The 18988-nt window shown below is 38.1% G+C and overlaps 1 protein-coding gene across 1 annotated transcript; it reads right to left on the bottom strand.

The window, feature by feature from the left end:
- Window positions 1-9506: 9506 nt before the first annotated feature.
- Vmn1r9 (vomeronasal 1 receptor 9) lies at window positions 9507-10557 on the bottom strand. The gene has a single exon (NM_134185.2). It carries the CDS (start codon window positions 10508-10510, stop codon window positions 9611-9613), a length of 900 nt encoding a protein of 299 aa, NP_598946.2. The 5' UTR covers window positions 10511-10557; the 3' UTR covers window positions 9507-9610.
- Window positions 10558-18988: the final 8431 nt, after the last annotated feature.

Below are 18988 nucleotides of genomic sequence, written 5' to 3'. Positions count from 1 at the left end.
ATTAACGTGGAAACTGAACAACACTCTACTCAATGATTCCTTGGTCAAGGATGAAATAAAGAAAGAAATTAAAGACTTATTAGAGATTAATGAAAATGAAGCCACAACATACCCAAACTTATGGGACACAAAGAAGGCAGTCCTAGGAGTAAAACTCATAGCCCTGAGTGCCTCCAAAGGAAACTAGAGAGAGCATACACTAGCAGCTTGACAGCACACCTAGAAGCTTTAAAACTAAAGGAAGCAAATTCACCCAAAAGGAGTAGATAGCAGGAAATAATCAAACTCAGGGCTGAAATCAACCAAGTAGAAACAAAAAGAACTATTCAAAGAATCAACCAAAGCAGGAGCTGGTTCTTTGAGAAAATCAACAAGATAGATATACCCTTGGCCAGATTAGCTAAAGGGCACAGGAACAGTATCCTAATTAACAAAATCTGAAGTGAAAAGGGAGACATTACAACAGAACCAGAGGAAATCCAAAACATCATCAGATCCAACTACAAAAGGCTACACTCAAAAAAAAAACTAGAAAACCTGGATGAAATGGACAACTTCCTAGACAGATATCAGGTACCAAGTTAAATCAGGATCAGATTAATGATCTAAACAGTCCCATTTCCCTGAAAGAAACAGAAGCAGTCATCAATAGTGTTCCAACCAAAAAAAAAAAAAAAAAAAAAAAAAAACACCCAGGACCAGATGGGTTTAGTGCAGAGTTCTAGCAGACCCTCAAAGAAGACCTAATTTCAACTCTTCTCAAACTATTCCACAAAATAGAAACAGAACGTACTCTACCCAATTCATTCTATGAAGCCACAATTACTCTGATACCTAAACCACACAAATATCCAACAAAGAAAGAGAACTTCAGACCAGTTTCCCTTATGAATATCGATGCAAAAATACTCAATAAAATCCTTTTAAACTGAATCCAAGAAAACATAAAAACGATCATCCTTCATGACCAAGTAGGTTTCATCCCAATGATGCAGGGATGGTTTAATATACGGAAATCCATCTATGTAATCCACTATATAAACGAACTCAAAAATAAAAACCACATGATCATCTCGTTAGATGCTGAGAAAGCATTTGACAAAATTCAACACCCCTTCATGAAAAAAGTTTTGGAACTATCAGGAATTCAAGGCCCATACCTAAACATAATAAAAGCAATCTACAGCAAACCAGTAGCCAAAATCAAACTAAATGGAGAGAAACTCGAAACAATCCCACTAAAATCAGGTGCAAGACAAGGATGCCAACTTTCTCCCTACCTATTCAATGTAGTACTTGAAGTTCTAGCCAGAACAATTCGACAACAAAAGGATATCACATGGAAACAAATTGGAAAGGAAGATGTGAAAATATCACTATTTGCAGATGATATGATTATATATATATATATATGTATATATATATACATATATATGTATATTTATATGTATATGTATATGATAGTATATGATATGATAGTGACCCCAAAAATTCCACCAGAGAACTCTTAAACCTGATAAACAGCTTCAGTGCAGTAGCTGGATATAAAATTAACTCAAATAATTCAATGACCTTTCTCTACACAAAGGATAAATGGACTGAGAAAGAAATTATGGAAACAACACCCTTCACAATAGTCACAAATAATATAAAGTATTTTGGTGTGACTCTAACTAAGGAAGTGAAAGATCTGTATGATAAGAACTTCAAGTCTCTGAAGAAAGAAATTGAAGATCTCAGAAGCTGGAAAGATCTCCCATGCTCATGGATCATAGGATTAATATAGTAAAAATGGCTATCCTGCTGAAAGCAATCTATAAATTCAATGCAACCCCCATCAAATTTCCAACTCAATTCTTCACTGAGATAGAAAGAACAATTTGCAAATTTATCTGGAAAAATAAAAAAACTAGGATAGCAAAAACTATTCTCAACAAAAAAAAGAACCTCAGGTGGAATCACCATGCCTGACATTAAGCTGTACTACCGAGCAATTGTGATAAAAACTGCATGAAACTGGTACAGTGACAGCCAGGTAGATCAATGGAATAGAATTGAACTCAGAAATGAACCCACACACCTATGGTCAATTGGTCTTTGACAAGGGCACTAAAACCATCCAGTGGAAAAAAAGACAGCATTTTCAACAAATGGTGCTGGCACAACTGGTGGTTATCATGTAGAAGAATGTGAATTGATCCATTTTTATCTCCTTGTACCAAGCTCAAGTCTAAGTGGATCAAGGAACTCCACATAAGATGAGAGAAACTGAAATTAATAGAGGAGAATGTAGGCAAAAGCCTCAAAGATATGGGCACAGGGGAAAATTCTTAAAAAGAACAGCAATGGCTTGCTCTGTAAGATCAAGAATTGACAAACGGGACCTCATAAAATTGCAAAGCTTCTGTAAGGCAAAAGACACTCACTGTCAATAAGACAAAAAGGCCACCAACAGATTGGGAAAGGATTTTTACCAATCATAAATCTGATTGGGGACTAATATCCAATATATACAAAGAGCTCAAGAAACTGGACTCCAGAAATTCAAATAACTCCATTAAAATGGGGTTCAGAGCTAAACAAAGAATTCTCAACTGAGGAATATCGAATGGCTGAGAAGCACCTGAAAAAATTTTCAGCATCCTTAATCATCAGGGAAATGCAAATCAAAGCAACCTTGAGATTCCACCTCACACCAGTCAGAATGGCTAGGATCAAAAATTCAGGTGACAGCAGATGCTGACGAGGATGTGGAGAAAGAGGAACACTCCTCCACTGCTGGTGGGATTGCAAGCTTCTACAACCACTCTGGAGGTCAGTCTGAAGGTTTCTCAGAAAATTGGACATAATATTACCAGAAGATCCAAAAATACCTCTCCTGGGCATATACCCAGAAGAAGTTCCAACTGGTAATAAGAACACATGCTCCACTATGTTCATAGCAGCCTTATTTATAATAGCCAGAAGCTGGAAAGAACCCAGATGTCCCTCAACAAAAGAATGGATACACAATATATGGTACATTTACACAATGGAGTACTACTCAGCTATTAAAAACAATGGATTTATGGAATTCTTGGACAAATGGATGTATCTGGAGGATATCATCCTTAGTGAGATAACCCAATCATAAATAAAGTCATTAGATGTGCACTCACTGATACTGGATAGTAGCCCAGAAACATAGAAAACCCAAAATACAATTTGCAAAACACCAGAAAATCAAGAAGAGGGTGGATACTTCATTCATCCTTAGATTGATAATAAAATACCCATGAAAGGAGTCACAGAGACAAAGTTTGGAGCTAAGAAGAAAGGATGGACTATTCAGAGACTACCCCACCTTGGTATTCATCCCATAATCAGCCACCAAGCCCAGACACTATTGTCCAATGCCAGAAAGATTTTGCTGAAGGGACCCTGTTATAGCTGTCTCATATGAGGCTATGCCAGTGCCTGGCAAATACAGAAGTGGATGCTCACAGTCATCTATAAGATGGAACACAGGGCCACCAATGGAGAAGCTAGAGAAAGCACCCAAGGAGCTGAAGGGGTCTGCAACCCTATAGGTGGAACAACAATATGAACTAACCAGTACCCACAGAGCTTGTATCTCTAGCTGCATATGTAGCAGAAGATGGCCTAGTCAGCCATCACTTGGAAGAGAGGCCCCTTGGTATTGCAAACTTTATATGCCCCAATACAGGGGAATGCCAGGGCCAAGAAGCGGGAGTGGGTGGGTATAGTGGTTGGGAGGAGCAGGGCAGAGGGAGGGTATAGGGAACTTTCAGGATAGTACTTGATTTGTATATAAAGAAAATACCTAATAATAAATAAATAAATAAATAAATAAAATGTTGAGAGAAAAACTGCATTTCAAAGACAGAAGCATCTACAGCAATACATAAAGAAGAAGGATGCACCTCACTAGTAAGGGATTATAGAATAGAAAGTTATGGATGTATGGAAAGGATCTGAATTTGGAATGTCAACCTGGGAGGAGGAAGTGGGGCAAGAAAAAAATTCTAGGAGGAACAGGTTAACCTAAGGAACATTAAGGGTCATGTGGAAACTTAATACAGCTGTAATGTGGGAAGCCACATGTGTCGTTGCAGGGTGGCGCTGATTACCACTGGCCACCACGCATACATAGGCAGTAAAGTTTTTTTTGCCTAGATGAGGTTTTGAGAATTAACCAGTCAGATGAGAGACAAGTTAACCAATCAGATGAGAGAGAAGTTAACCAATCAGATGAGAGACATATTAACCAATCAGATGTAGGTATGCAAATGAGGTGGTAAGCATAACCCATGCATAACCAATCCAGGTGTGAGACACGCCTCTCCTAGGCCTATATAAGCAGCACCGGTTCTGGGCTTGGAGTCTCTTCACCTCTGCAATCAAACACTCCCAATAAACATGTGCAGAAGGATCCTGTTGCAGCGTCATTCTTGCTGGAGAGTCAGGGCACACGCAAGAAGTGGTGCCGAAATGCAGGAAAAGAAACATCTTCAGGCACAAGCGAAGACCCCCTGCTACAGGGAGGATTCAGAACTGCATCATGGGGATGGAGCGGTTAATAATGTGTTCTTGTAATACAGACTGCTGAGAAGGATCCGACTGCGTAGATTCAGAACTCTTCAGCTAAGGAATGGTGGTACCCGTAAGTCTCCCAAATTGATCCCTGAGTTAAAGGGGGATATGTTTTTTAAGAAAAAGGAAAAGAAAGGGGAGGAAAAATAAAAGGAATCAGTGATAAAGAAAAGGAAATAGTGAAGGAAAGGAAAAGGGGAAGGAAAAGAAAGGAAGGGAAAGAAAGGAAAGGAAAGAAAGAAAGGAAGGAGAGAAGGGAAAGAGAGAAGAGAAGGAAAGAAAGGATTGAGACGATAAGGTTCCTGGCTTTGGGACAAGTTAAGGTTTATGAGTTATGCTTTTTTCTCCCATTGACCCTTTGTGGGTAGGTCTGATAGTTTTGGTCTTGTTTATTCTGATATATGGACTCTGTTACTGTTTGAAACTGTGTGTAGAGGCAGTCAAGACAGGTCAGAAAATCCTTATAGAGCAACAAGAGAGTATGTCGGAAGAGGAGAAGGGCTTAAAAAGAAAAAAGAAAAAGAAAGGAGACACAGTGTTATCAGGTAGACAGAAAGGACAAAATAAAAGAGCCGAGGTGGAGGAGGAAGGCGAATTAGCTTCTGCGCCCCCTCCCTATGCCTCCTCGGCAGCCACCTATAGGCGGACCTTCTGTCCGGAGGTTTGGAGAGAGGTTAGATTCTCCTTGCTGAGATGTCCTATTTTCACCGACCAAGCAGGGCAGAGATATCATGAGCCTCTAGAGTTCAAAGTAATCAGGAATTTGGCTGAGTCCGTGGGACGTACGGCTTAACCGCCTCCTATACTGTGGCTCAAGTAGAGGCCTTGAATAGACACTGCATGACGCCTGGGCAGTCTTGGTGAAGGCATGCCTTTCACCTGGGCAGTATTTAGATTGGAAAGCCTTCCTTATTGAATTTGCAAATGAACAGGCAGCGGCTAACTCTGCTGCAGGAAATCCAGCATGGGATAGGGATATGCTGCTTGGTCAAGGTCGCTTTGCACAACAACAGACAGGATATCCAGTGCAGGTGTTTGAGCAGGTGAATCAGATTGCCATAAGGGTGTGGAAATCATTGCCCACCGATGTTGACAGTGTTGACGTGGGTGAGAGGGTCTGTTTGTATGTTTCCCCAGGATCACCGACAACAGCTGTGGGTCCCAGAATGGCTGACCAGAGCAATTCAAAACAAGCAGAGCTATGAGGACGTACGTGGATGTTCCTGTGGCTGGGGGTGCTCCCGCTAGTGAGAACTGAAGAGCTCTGTGTTCCTGAAACCATGCCGTTGATGCATTCGGGTGTTTCCTCAATTCTTTACATCTAATGCCAGATTTTAAGCCTTAATGGAACTCGAATAGAACCCATCATTGTTGGCAATTTTACCTCTTGGCTTACCTCTGCTTTTTCTTACTTTAAGGAATGGGTGGGAGTGATTTTGTTTGGTGCTGCCATATGCTGTGGACTGGTGTTCATGCTCTGATTAGTATGCAAATTCAGAACCCAACAAAAACATGACAAGGTGATTATAACTCAGGCACTTTTAGCTATTGAAAACGGCACCTCCCCTGAAGTTTCTATGCTCAAGAATTAGTCGACATCTGAGTTCTCTGCTCTTGCACCCCACGGATTTATGGATCCATTGCACTGAGATGAGAGAGACTCAACAATCATTGATCAGCCCTTGCTGAGGTTTCCTCATTGCACACGATAGGGTGATCATGATTTCCCCACTAATTCATTTTTTGGCTGGCCTCTTTTGTAGAGTTTGCCCTAGGTCAATTAGCAGTTACTGTCACACAGCACTGCGGTATCCAGAGACGGGCAACTTTCCTCATGCATAGACCAACCTAAGACATGGGGCCCAGTGGCGATAGAGTTACCCTATGACGGGTAAGGCTGTAACATTAGAGGAACCACCTAAAACAGGAGCCACGGCAGATGGACATAATTGCACAGGCCTAGTCCAGCCTCATTTTATTAAAACAAAAAGGGGAAGATGTGGGAAGCCACATGTGCCGTTGCAGGGTGGCGCTGGTTACCACTGGCCACCACGCATACATAGACAGTAAAGTTTTTTTGCCTAGATAAGGTTTTGAGAATTAACCAATCAGATGAGAGAGAAGTTAACCAATCAGATGAGAGACATGTTAACCAATCAGATGTAGGCATGCAAATGAGATGGTAAGCATAACCCATGCATAACCAATCTGGGTGTGAGACACGCCTCTCCTAGGCCTATATAAGCAGCACCAGTTCTGGGCTTGGGGTCTCTTCGCCTCTTCAATCAAGCTCTCCCAATAAATGTGTGCAGAAGTATCCTGTTGCAGCGTCGTTCTTGCTGGCGAGTCAGGGCGCACACAAGACTGTAACTTTTAATAATGTAAACACATGTAAAGGCAATATAAATGAAATCCCAAAATAACAGGAGAGACAGAGTTCAAAATGAAGTTTCTCATCACTAAATGATGCATCCTGTACTGGGAATTGGATAAATCTAATGAAGTTGTTAGCTAAAGGAGCTCAATGGGAACCTCCAAATAATGCAAGATGTGGCAACTAAAAAGGAGCCTGGGGAAGGAGTGGGGAGAGAGGATAGCCCATGTCCGGCAAGAGTTCCTCCTATGCTCTGCGCAGGTGGACGCTGGAGGGCTGCCACTGGTTTCCACTCGGCTCAGATGGGTATCTAAGCCTCTGATCCACTGACGGGGGTAGACAAGGGGCAGCCCCTGAAACCAAAACGGGCCCTTGAGTTACACCCTGTCGCCCACGGTTGTGGAAGAGAGGGCTGAGATAGAGAGGTTCCCACACAGCAAGAGTGTGCGCAGCTGGCCTTGATGAGCAGAGTCTGTCTGTGGTTTTAGACCTTTATTATAGAAAGGCAGGAGAAAAGAGAGAAGGTAGAAAAGAGAGAGAGTGGCCATGGCCAAGAGGAGAGAAGGGGGAAAAGAAAGAGAGAAGAAAGGCTAGAGAATAAGAGGGGGAGAGTGGAAGAGGGAGAAGAGGGGAGAGAAGACAAAGAGGAGAGGAGTGAGAGAGTGAGGAGGAGTCAAACAGCCATGCTTAAAGTATGTTGCTATCTTTTCTGTTGCTAGGTAACTGGGGAGGAGTCTAGCCATAAGGTCAGAAGACTGGGACATTGCCTAAGTGGCTGCTAGCTATACAATTCTCCTGTGGGGACTGAGGAGGGCGGTAACTTCGACAGGAGCCAGGGTTCCAGGAGACTCTTTCCCTCCCATGTAGGTGAATTATCACCACCAGAACTTGGGGTTCAACATCTAGCCTCAACTGGAAACCAGACTGTCTGTGCATAGCCCAATGCCCCGCAGCAAGTTACTTTTAAGGCTATTGCGTGCTCTCCACAAACTGACGTTAAAAAACTATTCCTGAAGATAACAATTACATAAGTCCTTAAATATAGAGAAATCAAGCTGGTGTCTATCTACAGCCTACATCTGTGTGGATCATAATGTATGGTGCTGGAAGGTAACATACACACTACCAAAGGAACAAACCACTACAAATGCTGCAGTCTACAATGGTGACCTGCCTGTAGGATGTGCTGGTGCAATAGGGGCCTAAAACTTATAGTAGTAACCAACCAATCTCTGATTAGATTTAAAGCATGGAATCCATGAGATTGAAACCATACCCAGCACTGCTTTGGTTTTCCAGAATATGGGACAAGTTAGGCCTAGGACCAAGAACCAAACCAAATACTAGTGTTCTTGTAACAAATAAAATGACTCCTACTGACATTCTGATGAATTCATTGATCTGAGTCTCATTCAGCCATCATCAGAGAGGCTTCCTCCAGAAGAAGATACAAAGACCCATAACTATAAAATATTCACAGTGAGAAACATTAAAATAGTCAGCCTACGTGGAAAGTCTCAATCAAAATCTTTCCCTCAGTGTACAGGAAACCCAGTAGAAAGGTAATAGAAAGACTAGAAAAGCCTAAATGGATGGAGGACACCAGGGAAACAAAGCCTTCTAAACACAGCCCAGTGGACACACATAGAAACTCAGAGACTGTTGCAACATGCACTATCTGTACCTGATGGGGTCCTAGAGCAGCAGTGGATATGTGCCACTTGCCAGAGCTAGAGAGGGAGAAACAGGAGAAGATCTGGGAATATCACCTTGTCCCAGAGAGAGATGCTATCAAGACAGTAGGTGAATGGCATCTGAAAATGAAAAGCCAAGGTTGTCTCCTGTCTTCCATGTGCACACATGCACACATCGTTCTTCTGTGCACACACACATATACATGAATGATACAGATATACAACAAACATATTGTACACCATGTATATTTAAAAATCAATTTTTATTTACCAATAATAGTGTAATAAGTGAGATGAAATGAACTACAAATAAACGGGCACATGGCTTTTTTATATGAGTCTTTAAGTAACTGTGGTAAAAAATGCTAACTTTAAATTCACACTGTTTTTATGGATCCTGATAATTTATAACCATGAAACAGAATTAAAGCTACGAGAAAATATTTGAACTATCCTTGATGAATGAGTGCAGATTAAAATATTTTCAAGAGAAAACTTAAAAAGTCACTATCAGCAAGGATCTACTTTTAGGAAACTATGCAGTAAAGAAATATCCATTTTAAAAAGTAAAAGGGAGAAAGAGAACTCATGAGGAATATCAACTAATTGTGTACAGTTGAAGAAATGTACAGTACTTGGCAAAAGAAATGAAAAAACAAAGTGTATGTGTAATGTAACAAATTTTATGTAAATAGTATGGGAATCTTGCTTTGCTACTTGAATCATTAAAGTTTTAAAAAACTGCATTTTAGAAAAAAATAATAAGTGGGGCTACTCAGGATGATTCTATATAAACTGCTCTATGGGCAGGTTCCAGGGAATTCTATGTTATCTTTTCACCTCTGTGGACACCAGGAATGCACACATGCATACATGCTGGTGTGGTATTCACAGATATAACTAAAAAATAAATTAATAAATTATAAAAAAAACCTTTATTAAAAAATCTCTATTGATGCTTTGACTGCAGGTTTTTCAGCATAATTATTATTCTGTTATCAGAACTGATTTGTACCAAAGGGGTAATTGTGGGATAGGCATTCATCATAAACTTCTGAACAGTCAGGATGAGTGGGTCATACATCCATATCATGTCTGAGGTGAATGAGATGATGAAGTCCACCCAGTACATGACAACAAAGAAAGACACCAGCAGCAAGATGGTCTGGGTGGCCCTTTTCTCAGGGGACTCTCTCAAGTGGCTGATGCTATAAAGATACTTGCACTGCCTGTGATACCTAAACATGGTAATGACCATGTATACACTTGTGGTCAGCATGACTCCTACAAGAAACACATCTCTGGAGGTTGATATTGTAAAAATCAATCCCCTGATAATAATGTTCATGGGTAAGAGTGAGCAGGATTTAGTGACCTGCATCTGGTTGGTCTCACTCACATTAGTAAAACCACCAACATAAAAGATCCGGTTAGTACTGAAGGCCAAATTGAAAGACCAAATGCATAAGAAAACACAGACCATGTATTTTTTTAGTTTTTGTTTAAATTTTGCCAAAAAAGAGGTACTGGGACTGATAGTGACAGCCTGGAACACACTCAGAAGGCAGGTGGTGCAGATAGAGAGGCCTCTCATCACCCTGCTAATATAAAAAATTGTCTTACATTTTAAGTCATTCTCAATGTTTAATAACTCAAATAAGTCTGTAAGCAAAATATCCCCTCCAGTGAGGACCATTATTATGTGAACAAAGGTCAGTTGACAGGAGATCAGGTCTGTGGGCTTAGGTCTGTGACCTAGGATTATAAAAATATAGAAAAGAAGAAGAACCATATTGGCTAGGACTCCAAGTCCAGCTTGGAAATAAAGAACATTCTTAAATGAAGACATAAGTGGAGAATGTATTCATATTAACAGCATAGTGGAAGTTTATTTCATATATCTGAAAAAAATAAGAGAGTATACATCAAGTCTGTGATACACTAGAAAATAAGTCTATATCATCATTCTATTTTTCATACTACTTGTTAATTAGCCTATCTCTTTACTTTTGATGATCCAGACTGTACATCATAGCCTACAATTCTGCATGCCTTCCATGTTTCTCCTGTATATATAGAATATTATAGATAATAAATTTATTCACACATATTTTATAGAATTTACAATTTGTTAGCTTGTATTGCATGTAAGTCTTATAGAGGAGAAATCCAATCTTATTAATTTAAAATGTCTTACTTTATACTTAATATCTAAAACAGTATTTGGGGACAAAGAATTTTATTCACATTTGTACAACTGACTGAAACATGTTGATTTGGAAAATACAAAAGATATACATAAATATTGAGTCAATCGCATATTTCATAATCTTTACTATGTTCTATTTTGCAATTATCTGTATTTTGACTCATAATTCTGATAAAATCAGTGCTAATTCATGATAATCCCATTATTTTAACTAGCAAAATATCTTTCTAAAATCATGTATGTTTATGTTCCTTTTTCTGTGAAATCCAGACTACAAATTAAAGGCATGGGTACAGGCAGAGAGCACTAGTGGACTTTCCACACTCTATATCCATTACTTATGGTTATAAAGGCTCATAGACATTTTGAGTTTAGTTCCTATCCCATCACCATCTGTGAGACTTCAGATTTAAAGCACTAACTCCCAGCTTAAAAGTCAAATAGTATTTTTCCTTTTCTTTTTGGAGGGCATTGTAAACTGTTAATAGAATGATTAGTCATAGCTTTTCAGCCATATACATACCTCTTTTTTCTGTATTTATCTATGTTCACGCTCTAAGAACCCCCCTTTCCTAGTTCCCTGATAAGATACTTGTATTCTGCAATTCTGCTATCTATTGCTCCAATGCCCAAATGTAGACTGAAAAGGGTTTCATTTTCCTTTCCTGATTTTTACAGTTAATACATGCTACATAATCACATCTAAAAATGTGGACCTAGGAGCCTCCAACAAGAGAGAACATGTTATGACATATATGGGCTTGCTGAAAATGGCTGCATAGTGACGCTTTTTTAGAATTTCTATTTTGAAAGAGATGCCTTCCCATGAAGTGAAAAACAAGGTCCCAAGTATTATCATATGTCATCAGCATCCACAGAACTTTTACACTTTCAAACAACAATCTTACCTTTGCTGCCCATGTTAGTTATTTGGCTTGGTTTCTAGGATCAGTTTATAATGGAATTAATTTAATTCAGTTCTTTAAAATCAGCTTATGCTACAAAAATAGAAAATAACTACATTGACCCTGATTTTGTGAGAAAAAGTGTGCCTAATTATATTTTCAAGTTCATATGTATATTCTACATATATAGATGCATGCATACATGCATGTATATATGTATAAAAATAATGCAGAAGTTAGTGTCTGAAACCATCCTACAAGATTTTCATGACTATGATACCCTAAATCATGCATTTTATATTTACATGATTTTTGTTCCTAAACAGTTTATTCTTGTAATGGGTTCATCCCAATTGCCAGAGCCACACATCTGATTCTCTTACAGATATACATTTACAGTAGCTGCACCATGATTTTCTGTTAATAAAAGTTCCAGTCCTGGGTTTGATATTCAGCAATGATAGTGTGCTTCATGCCCATCTATGACTCTAATTCAAGAGAATACATTGTCCTCTCTGACCAAGCATGCAAGTTTTGTGCAGAAAATATATGTAGCCAAAACTTTTATTTTATTAAATAAATAAATAAATAAATAAAGCTCCAGAGTACTATTTACTCAGAGTATTATTTTCCTTGGTCTGCAAACTGTAAGAACTGTTTCCAAATTATAATTTTAAAAATATAATTTACAAACTGTATACATATAATAATTTATTATTAATTAGACAGTAATTTATTAATATAAGCACAAGTATTATAAGTAATATAAAATATGATAAGGTCATAAAGTAAAAATAGTAATGTAAAATGATTTTTTACTTTATATTCATTACTTTGTAAATATTTATCACAATCAAAAATAGAATGTGTCATACATTCTATTTTATAAACCAGCATCTTTATACAATATTTACTTGTAAAAAGTAAAAACCAAAGTATATTATAAACATTTACAATAGTGGAGAAGCCATCACTATTAAATTGATCCATACCGAAAGTGTAAGCTGTCTGCAGCCATGTGTCTGAAGAAGCATGCAACTAAGATGGAGAAGGGGGAGGGAGAAGGAAGGTATCTTCATACATAGCTCACATTCTCCCGTGAACAGTCATTTCATCTCTTCATTTTCACAATATTTGATTTTAGAAGAGTTTGTTTTATGCACATATAGTGATCTTTGTATTCTGTTTGTGAAGATTAAATACTATAGGGAGCATACAAGTATAGCAAATGGAAAGTACCATTTTCATTTTAAGCTTTACCACATTTAGTGCATAATGACCTAAAAGATGTATGACTGCTCAGAAAGAATATAAAGTGAGCTTGTGACTTTCAGGTAACAGGAAAATTGATGGTTGATGCACTGTCCACTGTCAACAACACGAAGTTTTTAGGAATCCCTGAAAGAGAAAGAACTTGACCTCAAAATTAGATCAATGAAATCTTTATAAACTATAGAATGCCAGCAAGAATACTTAATACTTTTTTATAAAGTTGGAATTCATACCTCTTACCTGATATGTCTTAATTAATTCAAATGCATGAATTCTTATTTGGAAATTAAATTTAGCACAAGTATCACTGAAAACACACAGAAGTTGAGTAGAATACTATAATGAGAATATTATAAATAGTGATTTTTACTTTAAATAACTTTATACTATTCAAGAATTGTAAGTATACATCTGAGTTTTAATGAAAAGCTTACACAATATTATTTAGTTTCAATGCTACATGATTCAATTTAGAAAACATGAAATTAGAAAAGGGAATTCATTTTAGTAGAATGACTAAAACTATGGAAAATACATTTGTGTAAGGATAACTCTACAAGTGTTTAGTAAATAAATATTTTGAAGTGCCTATAAAGTATCTTCTTGATAAGAAATCATTGCAGTAGACTAAAAAATCTATGTAAAAAATTTAAAACTCATATGATACTATGAGAGTTTTATGCCTTTAAGTCATTAACTGAAACTTTCCTAGGAATTCATCAGTATATGCAAATTTAGCACACTAGAAAATTATTGATAAACACATTAGTTAATATTTGTTGTATATTCATTGTTTGAGTTTCATAAAAATAAATTAATACAGTCAGTTAACTTGAGAGGGGTAAAATGAGAAAATACAAGCACAATTCAAATGTGTCAATAATATAAATCTACTTCTGCAAAGCAATAAATAGCTGGCATTTGGTTTTTCACACTTTAAGTTATCTCAGGTGTTACAGAGATGGAAGACTAACACAGTTGACCATACCTAGGTGGAACCATGATCTGCAAATTCTTAGAGCACACATAAATGATAATCCTGTCAGATATACGCCTTAAAAGGTTGAGTATGGAGTTGCATTATAAATACATATCAGTGTAGATTTATTGGAAAAAGTGATGAGTTTCATGATATTTTCATTTAAAATATAATACATATTAATCATCTTCATCTTATGAGCCTTTTCTTTTTCCCTCCTTCTATTAGACCCTGTCCTCTTCCAAATATCCACCTCTACTGTCACATGTATAATAAAAGATCAAAATGAGTAAAATATATGTTCTGTTATTAATTGTTATACAGATATTATATGTCTACAAGTATGTCTTATGTTTGCTTATAATACAATTTAGCTTAAAAAGTAAAATTCTAAGCAGATAATTCTCTACTCATTTATTATAGAATCCAGCTTCATTCTACCACCTTCTTACAGCTCTCATTATACTGAACTGAAAAGGAAACACTCACCCAGCTGGGCCTTTGATGAACATTCATGTGGAATGAGGTCCTAAGAAGTAGTTATAAGGAACAAATGTCATCATGTTATCTCCCTCTAGACCCATAGTGTTCATGTCATATGGAGAAGGCAGTTATGACCGTGAGGTTGTTACAAAGTTGTATCATCAAATGGAAAAGTGAACTTTCCTAATTTCAGAAGAGTGGAGTAGGAACAAATGATCTCTGGGTCTCCCGTGTGTAAGATATTCTCTCTAGGCCAGATCTGTGTAGATTAACTGATCCCAGTTCTTGGGAACAAAACAAAAGTAACAAAAATAATATTCCATTTAAAAGAAGCAGGAAAACATTTACATTCCCAAGGTATCTGACCCACATCCAAAGCTTTCATGGTGTCTTACATACTTGAGATCTTCCATAGAAATTAACATCCCTTTTTCAGGAATTAAGAAAATGTCACCTCCTCCAAACATACTTAGGGTAAATGATTTTTCTTACAAAGCACACAGAAAAGAAATAATATAATTGTACTAACATCAGAAATCAAGATGAAGGGCTGGAAATGTAGCTAGCTCACCTAATACAGTGCAGGCCTAGAAAGTATTGTGTATGTGGGAGACCAGGAAATAAATCAAATCTTCAGATTATAGACACAGATGAGAGACAAGAATTTCAGGTCTATGGCAAACACAAGAACTTCAATAAGATTGTAGAGGAAAACTGCACCAAAGACCCTATCATATAATTTAAGAGGCACACAGAATGCACACACAAAAACAAACAAACAAAAATACACAAACTAAGCCGGGCATGGTGGCACACCCCTTTAATCACAGCACTCAAGAGGCAGAGACAGGTGGAGTTATGAGTTCGATGCCAGCCTGGTCAAAAAAGTAAGTTCCAGGATAGCCAGGGCTATACAGAGAAGCCCTGTCTCGAAAAACCAAAAACCAAAAACAAAAACAACCAAACAAACAAACTTTTCCATGCATCTTATAGTTAAAACGTCAGCAAAGTGGCTGGATATAAAATTAACGCGAATAAATCAGTAGCCTTCCTTTATGCAAATGATAGAGGATAAGAAAGAAATTAGGAAAACAATACCCTTTACAATTGTCACAAATAATATAACATATCTTGGTGTAACTCTAATCAAATAAGTGAAAGACCTATATGACAATAACTTCAAGAAAGAAATTGAAGAACATCTCAGAAAATGGAGAGATCTCCCATGCTAATGGATTAGCAGAAATAACATAATAACATAATAAAAATGATCATCCTACCAAAGGCAAACTTCAGATTCACTGCAATCCCCATCAAACTGCCAACGTACTTCTTCAAAGTAATGGAAAGAGCAATTCTCAAATTCATCTGGAAGTGCAAAATTGGGGGAATCACCATCCTTAACTTCAAGTTATACTACAGAGCAATAGTGATAAAAACTCTGCATTATATTGGTACAGAGACAAACAGGTTAATAAATAGTTTAGAATTGAAGACCCAGAAATAAAACCACACACTTACAGACACTTGATCTTCGACAAAAAGGCAAAAATATACACTAGAAAAAAAGAAAGCACGATCAATAAATAGAGCAGGGATAACTGGCATTCTGTATGTAAAAAATAAAAGTAGATCCATATTTATCACCCTACACAAAACTCAAGTCCAAGTGGATCAAGGACCTCAATGTAAATCCAGATACATTGAACTTAACAGAAAAGAAAGATGGAAAGAGATTTGAACTCATTGAAATTTCCAGGGGGAAATCTCCTGAACTCCAATGGCCCAATCACTAAGATCAAGAATTGATAAATGGGACCTCGTGAAACTGGAAAGCTTCTGTAAGACAAAAGACATAGTCAATAAGATAAATCAACAACCTACAGATTGGGGAAAAAAATCTTCACTAAACCACATCCATTTTAACTCAAGTCGGGGCCCCCAGGTCTGAAACTATTGCTGAGGCTACTGAATGCTCACACACACACACAAAAAAGGGCCTATCATGGCTGCCCTTTGAAAGAACCAGCAAACAGCTGAAAGAGTCAGATGCAAATATTTACGCCCAACCAATGGACAGAAGCTGCTGACCTCTGTGATTGGATTAGGGAAAAGCTAGAAGAAGCTGAGGAGGAGGGCCATCCTATAGAAGGACTAGCAGTCTCAACTAACCTGGACCTCCACGATCTTTCAGAAACTGGGCCACCAGCAAAGAAGTATAGAACAACTGATATGAGTCCCCCAACACATACAAATATAGCAGAGGACTGCCAGGTCTGGACTCAGAGAAGATTCACCTAACCTTCAAAAGAGTTGAGGCCCCTTGGATTGCAGAGTTATGGTGGGGTGGGGGTGGGGACATTCTTGTGGAGACTTGGTTGGGGGAGGAGGTATGGGATGTGGATCAGTCAGAGGGTAGACCAGGAGGGGGACAAATCTTGACTGTAAAAAAGATTAAATAAAAATTAAAAAAAAAAAAAACACTAAGCATACAAAACAAAACAAAAAATAGTGAATTGAAATCTGTAAGAGAAAAACAGGAAGTCAATAAAACCCATCAAAATGAAAAGAGAACTTCCCTGACTTCAGGGAAAAGGGGGACTAGGAACACCTCATCTCTCAAGGTAAACTTTCAAACCCAGAAGAGCCTGCAGCAATGCATTTCATGTCCAAAATGTCAACCAATCTAAAACAATATACTCACCAATACTATTCCTATGAATGATGGAACAACAGTTTTTCACAATATAGTGAGACTAAGGAAAATTTATAATCCACAAACCAAACCTAATGTAATACAAGAGAAATCCTAGGGAAAATTAGTAATGTGGGATATAGAACTGGAGCTGGTCATTTTCTTTTGTCAGGCAAGGCTCACAATAGTAGGGCTGGGACACCAACAAACCCACAAACCTTCAGTCTTCAATCTCTCCAGCCTGTACAATGTTTTGGGATTATGCTGACAAGGAACTTGTTGAAGTGGCCAACCAATGCCTGTTCCAACCAAAGCCACTAGAGGGAAGCCAAGTTTGACACTGGTTGGATGGCCTTGAACAACAGGCAGGGGAGCCCTCAGACTCAAGATAGAGCCATACACAACTGGTCAAAAAAACAAAGTCAATGAAATTGACTTTTAATATTCTGCTATATTCACAGATAGGTGCCTAAACCAATTGCCACCAGAGATGATGTATCATCTAGCAATTGATGGGAGCATAAAGAAATCAGTAACCAAAAAACTAGGTAGAGTCAGGAGAAACTCACAGAAGAGAAACAGAAAAGATTATAGGAGCCAGAGGAATGAAGTGCACCAGAGACCAGGACCCACAGATCCAGCTAAACAGGGATCACAGAAGCTCACAGAGACCAACCCAACAAACATGGTCCTTGTATAGGTCTGAACAATGTCCTATTTATATATGCTATAGTTGTTCAGTGTGGTGATTTTGTAGGATTTCTAATAGTGTGGTTGGGGTATTTTTGACTCCTTTGCCTGTGCTTGAGATCCTTTCCTTCCTACTGGGTTACCTCATCCATCCTTAATGTGAGGATTTGTGCCTGTATCATGTTATGCCATGTTCAGTTGATATTCATTGGAGGTTTGCTATTTTTTCCAAAGGAAAAAGAGGAGTATTTGGAGGAAAGAAGAGTTAGTGACAAGGGATTGGGAGGAGTCCGGGGAGGGAAAATTGCAGTCAGGAAGTGATGTAAGAGAAAATAAATAATAATAATTAGAACACACTATTAAGGCTACAATAGTATATGTCAACTAGTATTGATTTCCAGTAAGTTAAAATATGCTCATCACTATCAGCAAGGATCTTTTCTTGAATAAACTCACCATCAAGGGAATGTTTAATATAAAGTGAAAAGAGAAAGAGAATTCATGAGGAAATATCAACTTGTTGTATTTGATGAGTATAGAGAACTCTATATTTTTGGGGAACAGAAATGACAAGAATGCATATGCATAATACCAACTCTTTCATAAGATCCCCCAACCTAAATTCAATGTTTGACTGTGGGTATCTGCACATATTTCAGTCAGCTTCTGGGCTAACCCTCTCAGAGGATAGTTATACTAGGCTCCTGACTGCAAGCATAACAAAGTAACATTAGAAATGTCAAAGATTGGTGTTTGCTGGGTGTCTTAGTTAGGGTTTTACTGCTGTGAACAGACACCATGACCAAGGCAAGTCTTATAAAAAACAACATTTACAGGTTCAGAGGTTCAGTCCATTATCATCAAAGTGGGAGCATGGCAGTATCCAGGCAGGCATGGCGCAGGAGGAGCTGAGAGTTCTATGTCTTCATCCAAAGGTTGCTAGTGGAAGACTGACCTCCAGGCAACTAGGGTGAGGATCTTATACCCACACCCACAGGGACACACCCATTCCAACCAGGTCATACCTATTCCAACAAGGCCACACCTTCAGATGGTGCCACTCCCTGGTCCAAGGATATACAAACCATCACACT

This window comes from Mus musculus, chromosome 6 (genome assembly GCF_000001635.26).
Source record: "Mus musculus strain C57BL/6J chromosome 6, GRCm38.p6 C57BL/6J".
NCBI lineage: Eukaryota > Metazoa > Chordata > Mammalia > Rodentia > Muridae > Mus > Mus musculus.
The sequence above is the reverse complement of the archived record's forward strand: the minus strand, read 5'-3'. Positions and strand labels throughout refer to the sequence as shown.